General features: G+C 43.2%; 1 protein-coding gene across 1 annotated transcript; it reads left to right on the top strand.

Moving 5' to 3' along the window:
• Nucleotides 1-296: 296 nt before the first annotated feature.
• Nucleotides 297-4,980, top strand: LOC130202486 (cytosolic 5'-nucleotidase 1A-like). The gene is made up of 6 exons (XM_056428071.1): nucleotides 297-483; nucleotides 588-755; nucleotides 2,077-2,206; nucleotides 2,286-2,408; nucleotides 3,002-3,186; nucleotides 3,549-4,980. The coding sequence occupies exons 1-6, from the start codon at nucleotides 370-372 to the stop codon at nucleotides 3,912-3,914; spliced, it is 1,086 nt and encodes a 361-aa protein (XP_056284046.1). The 5' UTR covers nucleotides 297-369; the 3' UTR covers nucleotides 3,915-4,980.
• Nucleotides 4,981-12,705: the final 7,725 nt, after the last annotated feature.

The following is a 12,705-nucleotide window of genomic DNA, read 5'->3' on the forward strand; positions in this document are numbered from 1 at the left end:
TAAGTAAAAACTTGATTACTATAATTATTTTAGAAGAAAGGAGACCAAACATATGATTTATTCTCAAATATTGCACACTAATTGCCAAATATAATAGTATGCTTTAGCATTGATTTTCCTAAATAGAACTAAGGGGCATAGCACCAAAAAAGGCCCATAAACAAAAGCACCTTGGAGCGAGCACACAGGGGCCGTCCAGAGTTCGTGACTGTATCTTACCAGCCAACCAAATGCAAGGAATCTGCCGACGTCACTACATGTGGACACACCCCCTTTTTCACACATTTCCGCAAAAGTTTACAAGCATTCGTTACCTCACATTTAACCGGGCTCCTCGTTCGCTTACAGGGCTTAAAGTTGGAAAACAAAATGAGTGCAATAAAACCAGACGTAGAAGCTCCCACCGAGGACAGCGGAGAGGAGAAAGACTGGGCCGCGGCCAAAGCTTGTTTTGACAATCTCAAAACAAACAAACCGAGACCCGTAAGTATGCGCTTGCTGATAAATTTAATTGCCACGAGCTCGCGCGCCAGGTGCGCGTGCTTCCTCGCACACCGAGCGTGACTTCCTAAGTGTCCCACTCGCAGCCCAAGCCCCGGTATGCGGTCACCATCGCGGTCTCGTCCCGCACCCTCTTCAACATGGTGGCGGAGAGGAAGATCTACGAGGACGAAGGAGTGGAGAAGTACGTGGCTTATCAGGTGGAGCACGAACACGAGCCGCTGATGCCGGGAGCCGCGTTCCCCTTCGTCAAGGTAAGGGAGGCCCCGTTACGCTGCCGGATGCAGGGCGTGGCGCGTCATTACGTCACTTACGTGTACCTGGTCGCCCCTATATTGGGTTCTGTGAGTGCATTCACCCCCTCAGTGTTTCACATCGGGCCGCACCTCAACCCGTCATGTCAAAGCAGGTATTTGAATGTTGACACCGTCAAATTCAAGCACAATCACACAACTGTCAAGTAAAAATACCTATTTTAAACTATTTGATTTAAAAATCTGCTTAATTCTTCATGAAATATCATACAAGTCGTTAATTCACCCTATTCTTCAGTTAGGACCCAACATTTTTAGGATATATTTGTGTTTTCTTGAAGAATTATGGAGGTGAACAACTACTGTGTAACTTCCCTTTAAAGGCTGATTAATGTTCAGTTCCTGTTATTGAGCCCTCTTGAATGTGCCGTTATCGGCAGCATCAGGGGAAGAGCAACGGCACTTGTGTTTGCTGCATTTGATGTGTGGCTGCTCCTCCTGAACAATCAGTTTTTGCTTAAAGAGGTGTTGATACAACATTATGGACATTGTGTACTTTGTGGTGCTATTGGATTTTATTGAGTTACAAAGAAATCTGTTTTTAATAACTTGCATACGCTCATCGATATGATCATGGTGGACAATTTATCAGAAACATTCCTGAGTAAAATGCAATATCACACACTTCAGCTTCTAAAAGAACCGTGAAGTGTAAGTGCAATCTCTTTAAAACGGTATTAAAATATGCTCATAGTACTGAGTATTATAACCTTTGTGGAGGTATAATTTGTTCCCCTGCTGTTGTATTAATCTGAGTGATACTGCAACACCTTTTGGGAATGTATAATTATCGTCCATCTTTAACAAGTGTCTCGTTAGAGAGCCCTGTAGGTTTTTTCTATTATTAGAAAATGTTTTGTTCGTTGTAAAGTGTGACCAATATTAGATTTCTACGGCACAAATCGTTTCTCTTTTTTTTAAGAAGAAGATATATGACATAATTAAGAGTTGGGGAAAAATAAACTTTCAGGGCTCTGGCCAAACTGTGTCGAGGCAACACAGTTTCCAAAATGGCTTCAAGCTTTGTTACTGAACTGCAGACGAGGAAGAGTGCATCTTTATAAGTCTGTAAAAAGATGTACGAAATGCCCTAATGGAAGCGTATGGTTTATAAAGCTGTTGTAATGCCTTGATGTTTCTTTAAAAAAAAAAAACTCAATTGAAAGAAAGCTGTGGAACAATGTCGTAACGTTTGTGTCGTTGAACGCTCTCGCCGCAACATCCTGGCTTTTGACGCGTAGCGGTCCGTCCTCTCGCACAGGCGCTGATGACCGTCAACTCTCGCCTGAGGGAGCTCTACCCGGACAGCGATGAGCTCTTTGATATCGTCCTCATGACCAACAACCACGCCCAAGTCGGAGTTCGCCTCATAAACAGCATCAATCACCACGGTACGCTGCGTCTCCAACACCGGTGATTGGTGGCTCGCCCGCTGCGGCACGTATCTACAACCTGCTTCTATACTCGCAGATCTGACCATCGAGAGATTCTGTATGACCGGAGGGGAAAGTCCAATAGGATACCTAAAGGCCTACATGACGAACCTCTACCTCTCCAAGGACTCTGAGAAAGTCACAGAGGCCATAGAGGAAGGTAAGAGATGATGATGATGATGCTGTGGTTGGATTATGTAATGTTGATTTCCATCTTGCACAATCTTGTTTTGATGCACGCGTTGCCTTCAGCAGCCTGGAGGTGTGTTTGTACTTCCCTAATATTTTACACATTTGCATGTTGACTCTCTCCGTGGTGGAAGACGGAGGTGTAGCTCATGGCTCCCGGTCAAAAACACACAGAACAAGCTGATGTGAATCACCGGCACTCAAATGTAGCGTGGGAACTAGTTGACGGGAAACATTGATAATAGGTTCAAGTCGCTCATTAATCTAAATCACAAGACATTAGCAGGTTCAAGTTTCTTGGTTTGTGGTGCTCAGTGCCCAAAAATAATTTTTTAAAACTCAACTTTCTAGAAATCATGACCGTGGAAACTGCAGATAATCCGCATACCTTAAGGAACTCGTACAGTTGAAACTCTGTGTATTATCTGTGGACGCTTTTCTGAATTGTTCCTTTACCGTCGCGGCGGTTAAAGCTTTGTAGGAAGTTGAAGATGCCTGCAGCGGTTGGTTATCACACTTTTTGTTGTGTCCCCCCCCCTCCTCCTCTCTCTCTTCCGCCTCCAGGCATCGCCGCAGCCACTATGTTTACGGCAGAAAAGGAGAACGAGTTGAGCGACACCCAGCTGAGGGTGGCGTTTGATGGCGACGCCGTCCTCTTCTCAGACGAGTCTGAGATCATCGTGACGGAACACGGCCTGGACACGTTCTTTGAGCACGAGAAGGAGTTTGAGAACAAGCCTCTCGCGCAGGTTGGTAACTGATGCTGGTTTCCATGGATTTTAAGATCACCGGCCCTCACGCAGGGGCTGTATATCCAGGATATACGGATGTAAACAAAGCCTCATGCTGACGTTTATAAACGTTGTGATATCCAGTGCTCATCTGAGGTCAGTTATCAAATGTAATAGCTGTGAGAATAGCAGCACGGCTCTGCATGTCTGCAGGGCGTAGGGAGCTGCTCTGCTGGCTCGACACTCGTTTTGAATCCACTCCGGCTTCCTTTTTGCCTTTTGTGCGCTCTCCTGTGTGCATTTAGTTTGTCTCCCCTCTGCTTATCTGTCCCGTGTTCCTTGTTTCCAAACATTTTAACTTGATTATTTGGCTCCTTCAGGGTCCTCTCAAGTGTTTCCTGGAGGCTCTGGGGAAGCTGCAGAGAAAGTTTTACGTCAAGAACGAGCGCGTCACCTGTCCCATCCGAACCTACCTGGTGACGGCCCGCAGCGCGGCCAGCTCCGGGGCCCGCGTCCTGAAGACCCTCCGCAGCTGGGGCCTGGAGATCGACGAGGCTCTCTTCCTGGCGGGGGCTCCCAAAGGGCCGCTGCTGCAGAAAATCAAACCGCACATCTACTTTGACGACCAGATGTTCCACATCGAGGGGGCCAAAGATCTGGGAACCATATCGGCACACGTCCCCTACGGGATCGGACAGAAGTACCACAAGGGGACACTCATTGAGCAGCCCGCCAAGAAGGAATAACCTGAAACTGGTTGAAATAATACATTTCCGCTACGCTCCGAAATATGATCTTGCGTTCATGAAATATGATCTGTTAAAGGAACACCAGTATTTTTAAAGGATTGAGGTCATTCTTTGGTAACGCCGTGGACAAAGTTTCCTAATTTTAGGGGTTTTATTAAATATTTTCGACGGTTTCTTTAGGATAAGGTTTTATTGCGAAGTGGGGGAATGTATTTTTCAAACGTAGAGTTACACTCGGGGCCACAAACTATTTCCCTGAATACTGTTGTGAAGTAGACGCAGCCGCTCACCTGTCGAGGCCTTTTAACTGCACTGCCTGTGACCTTCTGAGAGAGCGCTTTTCCTTTTTCTACCCTATGATGTCATTTTCTTGACAGTTTCATACAATAAGCACGTCATCTTATTAATCTTGGTTTTAGCTGTTGGTCCTTGGCATAATCAATCTGACCAGGGAGGGAGAAAGTATCTGTCTGAAGATCATGAGTCAGTAAAAATCGATAATTTACAATTTCCAAAATTGTTTGGTGTCTGCTTTATTTTTTTGAGGTATATTAGTATGAGATATGAGTTTTAAAGAAGCACTTATAAGGGTGTCGCTGGCTTACAGGGAACTCTGACACTGTTTTTCTTTGTTAGGGTCTGTTTTGTCGATGCACACAAACAATATTAAACTTAGACTTTATATTTCTCCTCCAACCTTTATCCTCTGTTGTTGTTCTGTGAGTTGTTTACGCTTGTACATTACCTCATTATCAGGCAGCACACTAACTCCACTTTTCTGTCACGCTATAGTACTTTTATATAGGACTGATTACATATTCTATATTGAATGTTGCAAATATATGTAAACTTTTCCTTAGCTATTTGACTTTGGAGTGCTACAGTAACACTTGTTTGTGAATGTTTGTATCATGTCTGTCTCCAGATCATGTGGCGTTTTGAAATGATTGTAATTGTGCACATGATAACATGTTTACACTATTTCACTTTTCTAAACTGCAATGTCTGTCTTGCCTTTTGTGTGTTGAGTGCAGAGGAATAAAGAAATGTGGAGGAACCCCAACGGCTGGTTGTTGTGGAAATAAATTAATAATACTAAAGTACAAATAGTTTGTCCATTGTATGATACTTTATACTTCTACTACATGTCACTGAGGAATATTGTACATTTTAACTCGACTACATTCATGTGACGCTTACACACGATTTTGCATTAAAAATACAAACAGCTTTTGTCACGTTAAAATCTAAACTCAGAAAAAGCCACAAAGTGCCATGTTTTAGATGTCTGAGTTGTTGAGTAGCATGTTCTCCAAATAATTATTCCTCTCTAAACTTCTCTAATGGTTTAATTTACATACATGTTCAAGGCCTAAAAAGGTAAAATGATCCAACATATTACAAAAGAAGCAGCGATTAGATAAACATAAAGTAGATAAAATGAGGTCCAACTCAACCAGCGACCACAATCAAATGCTTCATGCAAATTGAGGCGTCCGCAAACACTTTAATAGTGTAAGATATGATAATATATCAGTGATAGGAGGCAGTCAGTCATTGTAGAAAAGTACTTTTATTTAAATACAAAATACATGTTTCCTTAAAATACATTTTCATTTTGAATGTTGGACTTTGACACTTGTTTTGATACTCGTTTTGAGCCTCTCCCACCACTGCTCTTTGTACATCTCAGCAGCAGGTGGTGCTGTTTAGCTGCAAGTGTCCACCTCGGTGCTTTGCACACGGCTCGTTTGGAGAACGCGAACCAGCGGAGGTCAAACTTCAGCAGCTGATCTTCGTCCATATTCTCTCTCGTCATTAAACTTTATTGCTCCTCAGTTTCTGTCCAACCTCAGCGGCTCTCAACCTCCATGAACGTGATCGATGAAGCCACGAGAGAGAGCTCCTGTTTAATGAGATATCGGGATTTCACAGAAAGCAGCAAAGACCAAAGAAACCCCACTTTTCTCTTCTTTTAAAGTAAAAAAACCCCAAAAAAACAGATCCCTGAGACATGAGTAAAATAAAATGAAAGCATTCATATATATATATATATATATATATATATATATATATATACAAATATCTTTTTTAGATTATTATCTTTTTTTTTTAGATAACTGACCTCTAACTTTAATTGGCCCACTTTTTCCAGGCACCAATACATTACTGCAAAGCGCCGCAAGAATACAACTCAAATAACTTTGTACGAACATTCGGCCTAATTGGGAATTAATGAGCTCTCCTGAGTGTGGTCCCAGATATATTAATAATATCTGATGTTTATCCTATTTTATTTGAACTCAACACACTAAAACAAATATTAATAGATTTAACGCCCCTGTTACTCCTACTGCCTTTCTCTTCATTTGTGAATTCATTTATTCTTGCTTTGCCTTTATACTTATACATACATGGCCTTTCACCTGTTTTGTGCACAGACTGTTGCTGATTGGCTGAAGTAGCACCGTGTGGCTGTGTTTGTTATTTACAGAGCCAGGGCTGTGTAAACCATAGACTGTGTACAAACACCCAGGACTTAGAACTTGTCAAAACCTGGCACCTACATTGCCCAGAATGCCACTCGACTGCCAACAGTTGGCTTGTGATGGAGCCACAGAGCCACAGAGCCGAGGTCTGGTAAACACTTCTTTCTAACGACATACCTCCATATTTGTTTCTCTTTAGAATCTGACGCAACTGGCGCTGACTCAAATGACATCACTCAAGGCAGTTTACTGCTTGTGGAGCCACAAACGACCTTTCACACATATAGCCTATACATATAATTACAGTATACTGCCCAAGTTTCCCCTTTTTACTGAAAATGTTAAGTTGTATTAGCAAAATATGCTAGCATTTCGTGTGTTGGTTTGTTTAAATATATTCCTTGGTAACAGTAGTTTGATTTGTATCAATGTATCATATTTGATAACTTCTTGGGTATTATACAATCCCAATCTGCTCAAGCAGCTTTGTCTCAAATGTAACTCAGAAGTGTCAGACCTAAGTTACAATGTATTTCTCTCTGAAATGTGGTGGGAGTACTTTTCTTATTCTACTTCTACATGCCAGAAAAGAATATTGTACTTTTTACAATGTGGCATTTTGTAGATGTTACATTGAAAGACTTATCGTCATCTTTTTAAATTCTTTTAAGTCCTGTTAAAAATGAAACAAGTGGTTCCCAAACTTGTGACCGTGTACAATAATTAGGGTCTTGGAGTCCCTTGGTACGTTAACTAAGTCATATGTGTCAAAAATACACTACAAGTGCTCAATTTGAAATATAAAATGTTAAAATACCTCAAATCTGTATTTAAGTTTAGAGTTAAAAACCAACCACTGCATTCTGGGTATACAGGAAGGAGAGATTTCTTCAATCATCATCTGTCTTTCTTTATTTCACCTGTCACGATGTTTGGATCTAACAGCAGGCATGTTCATCAATTTAGTCACGATGGTAATGCAGTGAATATTGTTTCCTGCCGAGAGACTATGAGGAGGAGAAGCTTGTGATGTAACGCAACGCTATTTATTTGTATTATACTTCACTACAAGTTATTCATCTTGTCAGTAGAGCATCTTTGCACCGAGGCATGGTTTTGTCAGGTAGCCGTGTGTGTGTGTGTGTGTGTGTGTGTGTGCAACCCCGAGAGCCGGAACCAACCAGCTGTTGCCATGGAAACCCGGTGCTGACACCACAAGAACTGTGTAGGCTTGTTAAAGATATAATTAATAACAAAGGATAAGAGGCAAAGGTAGCATGGGCCTTCCTATGAGAACCCTCATCACACAGTTATTATAATTGGCATTGTTTGTGTGCGTGTGTGTGTGTGTGTGTGTGTGTGTGTGTGTGTGTGTGTGTGTGTGCTTGTGTTTGAGGACATCACAAGAAAAGTTGCTGCATTTGTCTTCTTGACAAGCAATTTGCTCTAAATATATTTTCTTGATCGGTTGCCAAAAACTTAGAGGTATATAGATGTTTGAAGTAATTTATTTGGGCCAGCATTACCTTAGTGGGGGCCTTAATGCCTAAAGTATATATTGGGGATATTTATTAAACAAAATTAGATAATTTATATCTATTTCATAAACTGTATAGCTTTTTACATTGGTGTACAGAAGCTTTGTTAATTGTTTACCTGGAGCATCGACTAAGGTAGGTTGTCAGTCATGTTCTTGACTGTGTGTGGTCGGCCCACCACTTTAATTCAGACTAAAATAACAACTATTGGATGGATCACCATAAAATGACATACATACATTCGTGGTCCTCCGAGGATGAAGCCTAATGTCTTGTGATCTGCTGATTCTTTCTCTAGCGCTGCCAAAACATTTTGCTTTTAGTAAAACGTCTCAACAGTTTATACACGGCGTCCGGAGGATGACATGTTGGAAACGTTTAATGGATACAGCCATGAAATTTCCCAATTTTCTAAATGTCCCGTCACATATGAATGCTCCTTTAATGATGAATTGTAATATTTGGTCAAAATGTGTTATTTGTCCAGTAATTTAATTTACGACTAAAAAATAACTGCAATGAGATTCCTGTCAACTTTGGCTATACAAATGTTAGATTTGTAACATGCTAACTTAGATGGTAAACATGGTAAACATACCATCGGCATGGTTATTATGAGCATCATGCTGATCTTTGCCCTTCTGGACAGTTGTATTAGACTGCATTAGTTTGAGGTGTACCTAATAAACTGATTGCACATTATAAATTAAGGTGGCAATATACTATTTATGCTGATGGTTTTTTGTTATATTTCTGGCAGTTTTTGGACTGGACTTCCAAGAAATCGTAGAGAAGATGCTACCATCCATGACATCTTCTTCTGTTAAGTGGGGGTTTCTGCAGGTGGTGTATATTTCTTCATCTGTCCGACCATGAAGTCTGTCAACACACAAGTGACAACAACTCGGCTCAACGCCGCAGTGATCGGTGGAGCATGCACACAGCTGTATGACGGGCTCTGTTGACACAACACTGTGACATGATAATGACATGTATTGAGGTCAGCTGGTCCCCCTCCCCATTAGAACGTCCCGATAGAAATATTATGCAGAGTACATCCACTCCGAACCTTCAAGAGTTAAAGCGATAAGAAGTCCTTGGTCTAACGCAGAGACTTGATGCTCTGTAAAGAATGAACTGCCTCTGTCTGTGCTCACAGGCATCCTGTTTGAAACCGATGCTCATCGCCCTCGTGGTATGGATTATGTTCTATTCTAATTGCTCTCTGACTGATTTTATTGCAGACCGTACTGTGTGTTCTGCAGCAATCCAAGGAAACTTATCTCCACACCTCCAGAATGAGCTATCCCTTATTCAATTTGGCCCATTCTCATTTGATTGCACAGTGTGCTTCTCTGAAAGCGACCCCACGGGTCCTCAGGCATTGATAAGTGTCTCTGCATGATATGGATTACCGATGCTGCATCTGACGACACGCTGTTTCCTCATCTCGGCTTTTCGTGAGTGCACCTGTTAGCCATCGACAGGCTCGGCTAAGGTACGAGACGCAGTCGGTAAGTCGTTCTCTGGCAATGCTTCCAAATATCTCGATTCAAGCGCCGCTCTGCATCTTGTTTTGAAGGTCGGGCTTTCCGGTCCTCTCAATACGAGCTATTCATTCACTGACACTTGTTATCAGTTTATAGGGTAAAAACATTAAATGGTGCAGAACGGAAATAGAAAATAACTTTTTCTTCCATCGTTTTAGATGAATCTGCCCTTTGTGTCATTGTCATCTCTAATATCTGTTCAAAAGCAGTCTTCTTCGTTCTTACTGTAATTCAGGTACAAGTTAAACTGACTTTTATGAAGTGTCAAACTGACCTCCTGTCCAGCACGAGGCTGTTGGACAGGTGAGAGCACTGATCCGATGAGGAGAGCAGGCCGAGCAGAGAAAAACACACATTGCCATAGAAACAGTTGAGTGGCACAAGGCCTAGTTCTTCACGGCCAGAGCTGATCAGATGTGGCAGTTAGTCTGCTCTGCAGGCCTGGTGAGGAACGCAAAAACGGTGGCCCCTGTAGAGACTCAGCCCAGCCAGCCAGGCATGCAACCACCGAGCAAGCGAGCGAACATCACCAATTATCTCCACCTCTGCGCTTGAAGCAAGAATCCATTTCAGCACCATCGCCTTCCGGCAGCCGTGCGCTGACGGTCTCTCCCGTCAGGGTGATAGTTCTTAATTGGCTCCCACCCCTCTCCACCTCCTGAGGTTGAAAAGAGATTATTAAGGACATTCATCATAGAAGAGGCATGCGCCTGTCTGGAAAGTCTGAAAAAAAGGTAAGAAATGGCAGCACAATGGAGAGGGCCTGAAGAAAGAGGGAAACAGAATGGACCGGAGAGAAACTGAGACAGAGAGATGTCCGTGAGCTGAGGGCTTGGTGCTTCTCCCTACCTGACAGGTCCCTTGGGTGTAGCAGCAGGCAGGGTGTGGGGGCAAAGTCTGGAGGAACGCATACGCACAGCAGGCCATCCAGTCATGGCTCAAACCCCACATATCAGACTAATGACACCCCTGGGGACCCAAACAGTGTGGCTCCTGCATGACAAGATGCAGCGTACACTATAGCATCCCGGCCTGATCCAAGTGAAGACTGTGTAGGGAGGAATAGTTAAAGGTCTCCTCTGTGATCTTACAGTCAGACATCAAATTAGATCATAATGGCTTGGACTGTAAAATGTAATTATGGCTATTCCAACTGAATAAGACTATTGTACATTGTTACACGCAGCGTGAGTTGAAATACTGGATGCTGCACTTGGTGGTTTCTCCTGTTGCGTATTCTAGAAGACTAATGAGCCTTCGCTTCCAGTTCACATTTCGTACAAGCATTCATTTTAAACTTGTGCCTTGGTTTAGGGGCTTAAGCTAAGGAGTCTCTACCCTGCCTGGCTTGATATGTGGGATTTTATTTCTGTCAAACTGCTGCCACTCACTTGCCAATCCCAGTCTCTCTCACTCCTCTCATGTGCAGACAGACAGTATTTATGGATGCAGTTATGTAACAAGCTGAACATTGGAGCCACAGGATGCCCACATGAAGTCACGCTTCTGCACGTGTCTTCATCATACAGATTGCATGCATATGAGAAGACGATTAAATTAAGTATGAGAACAAGATCCCGACGCGTAGAGAAACGTGAAGTATTTCACAGCAGCTATGGCCAATTAGGTTAAGTTAGCAAACGACACACTTTGTTGTCCCTGATTGAAAAAGTGTGTGCATGACTGTGAAGCACACATAAATGTACTCCACTATATGTGCATCGTAGGAAAAGGAATCAAAACATGATTATGATTCTGTATAAATGAAAATTCCATGTAAGTATGTCATTATAAGAATAGTTTGCAATTCTGGGTCATCTCTTATTCCCTTTCTCATTGAGCGTTAGCTCGTTGAGTGTTGTTGAGTAACGATCTTATCAGTACCTTCAATTCACTCAATAGTCATGCTTCTGAAAAAACCCCAGATACACTGTATGTTGGAAACAGAAAGTGATTTCCTTATTTAAATTAAGGAATATTTTGACACTTTAATTGTTTTAATAATCTGCTTTTTTGCATTCAGTATGGAGCGTTCAGAGTTAATTTAGCATAAGGATTAGCGACAGCGCGTCAGAGCGAGCCATCATTTTAGAGCAGAAAGTCTTTCCAGTTCAGAGACACACTTTGTGCTTGAATGAGCACCACGGTTCTGTTAATGAGAGATAGTGATAAGATTACCGTGATCCATTACTCAAGTAATTGATCAAGCATTGATCCAACAGAGCACATGGCAGCTGACACACAGACTAATGGACTCAATCAATGCTCTTCTATGACCACTGACCTGGAGAAAGCTGTCAAAGCTTTGTTGCGCTGCTATCGAAAGCCGGTCTCATTAAGAACAGCACGCTGTGAGTAAGCTCTGCTCAACTAGCAAAGACACTTGCTACCATTGTGCTCACACTCCATCTTATTAAAGCCAAACCTGAAGCTTCTGCAGAGTAACTGCGGAGAAGCTGTGAAATTCTCCGTCTTTGACTTTGGTAATATTTTTGATAATATGTTGGCTGTGGGTAAATACATGAAATAATAAATATGATGTCTTCATAATTGTCTCCATTACATTTGAAGTCAAGGATGTCCTTGCCTGACACAGCAGGGGGCGATTCTGGCACTAACGGAGGCCATCTGCTCAGCCTAGAGTGAAATGTATTGGATCTCTTCTAGGTCAGGATTGCATAATCATGAGACTGGGGTAGAACTCTTTACATTTGGGTCTGCCCACTGGACCGTGGATCATCTGCAACAATTCGAGAAAGAACACACCCATGCAGACCGGACTCGTGCCGATGGACGGGACGAGCAGCACAGCCTGCGTCCGGCTCCACAGAGGCCGAGCGAAGCCGGGCCAGCCATCGTTCACATCTTGGACCCCTTCCGGAGCTCTTGGCGATCAGGTCTGGCTGGAGGAGGTGATAGGCCCTTCATATAACCAGTCGTGCCCCAGTGCCCCCAGCAGCAGCGAAGGCACCGGCAGCCTGTGCAGCTGGAGCTCAGGGGTGACCTGCCTCCTGCACAGCTCTATCAAGAGGCAGAGCCAGCCCAGGTCGCGTTTCAAACTCGACTGAGAGAGGAGGGGAGGTGGGGGAGGCCTGCAGGACGTCGTTTCAGAGGCCCTCGTGGCAGAGCTCATCCACAGGCGGAGCAGGACAGAGGCGGCAGCCACAACAAGCTGTGTGCATGGCCACAGAGGGGTGGGCCGTGTCAGGGG

Source organism: Pseudoliparis swirei, chromosome 12, assembly GCF_029220125.1.
Source record: "Pseudoliparis swirei isolate HS2019 ecotype Mariana Trench chromosome 12, NWPU_hadal_v1, whole genome shotgun sequence".
NCBI classification, from domain to species: Eukaryota; Metazoa; Chordata; class Actinopteri; order Perciformes; family Liparidae; genus Pseudoliparis; species Pseudoliparis swirei.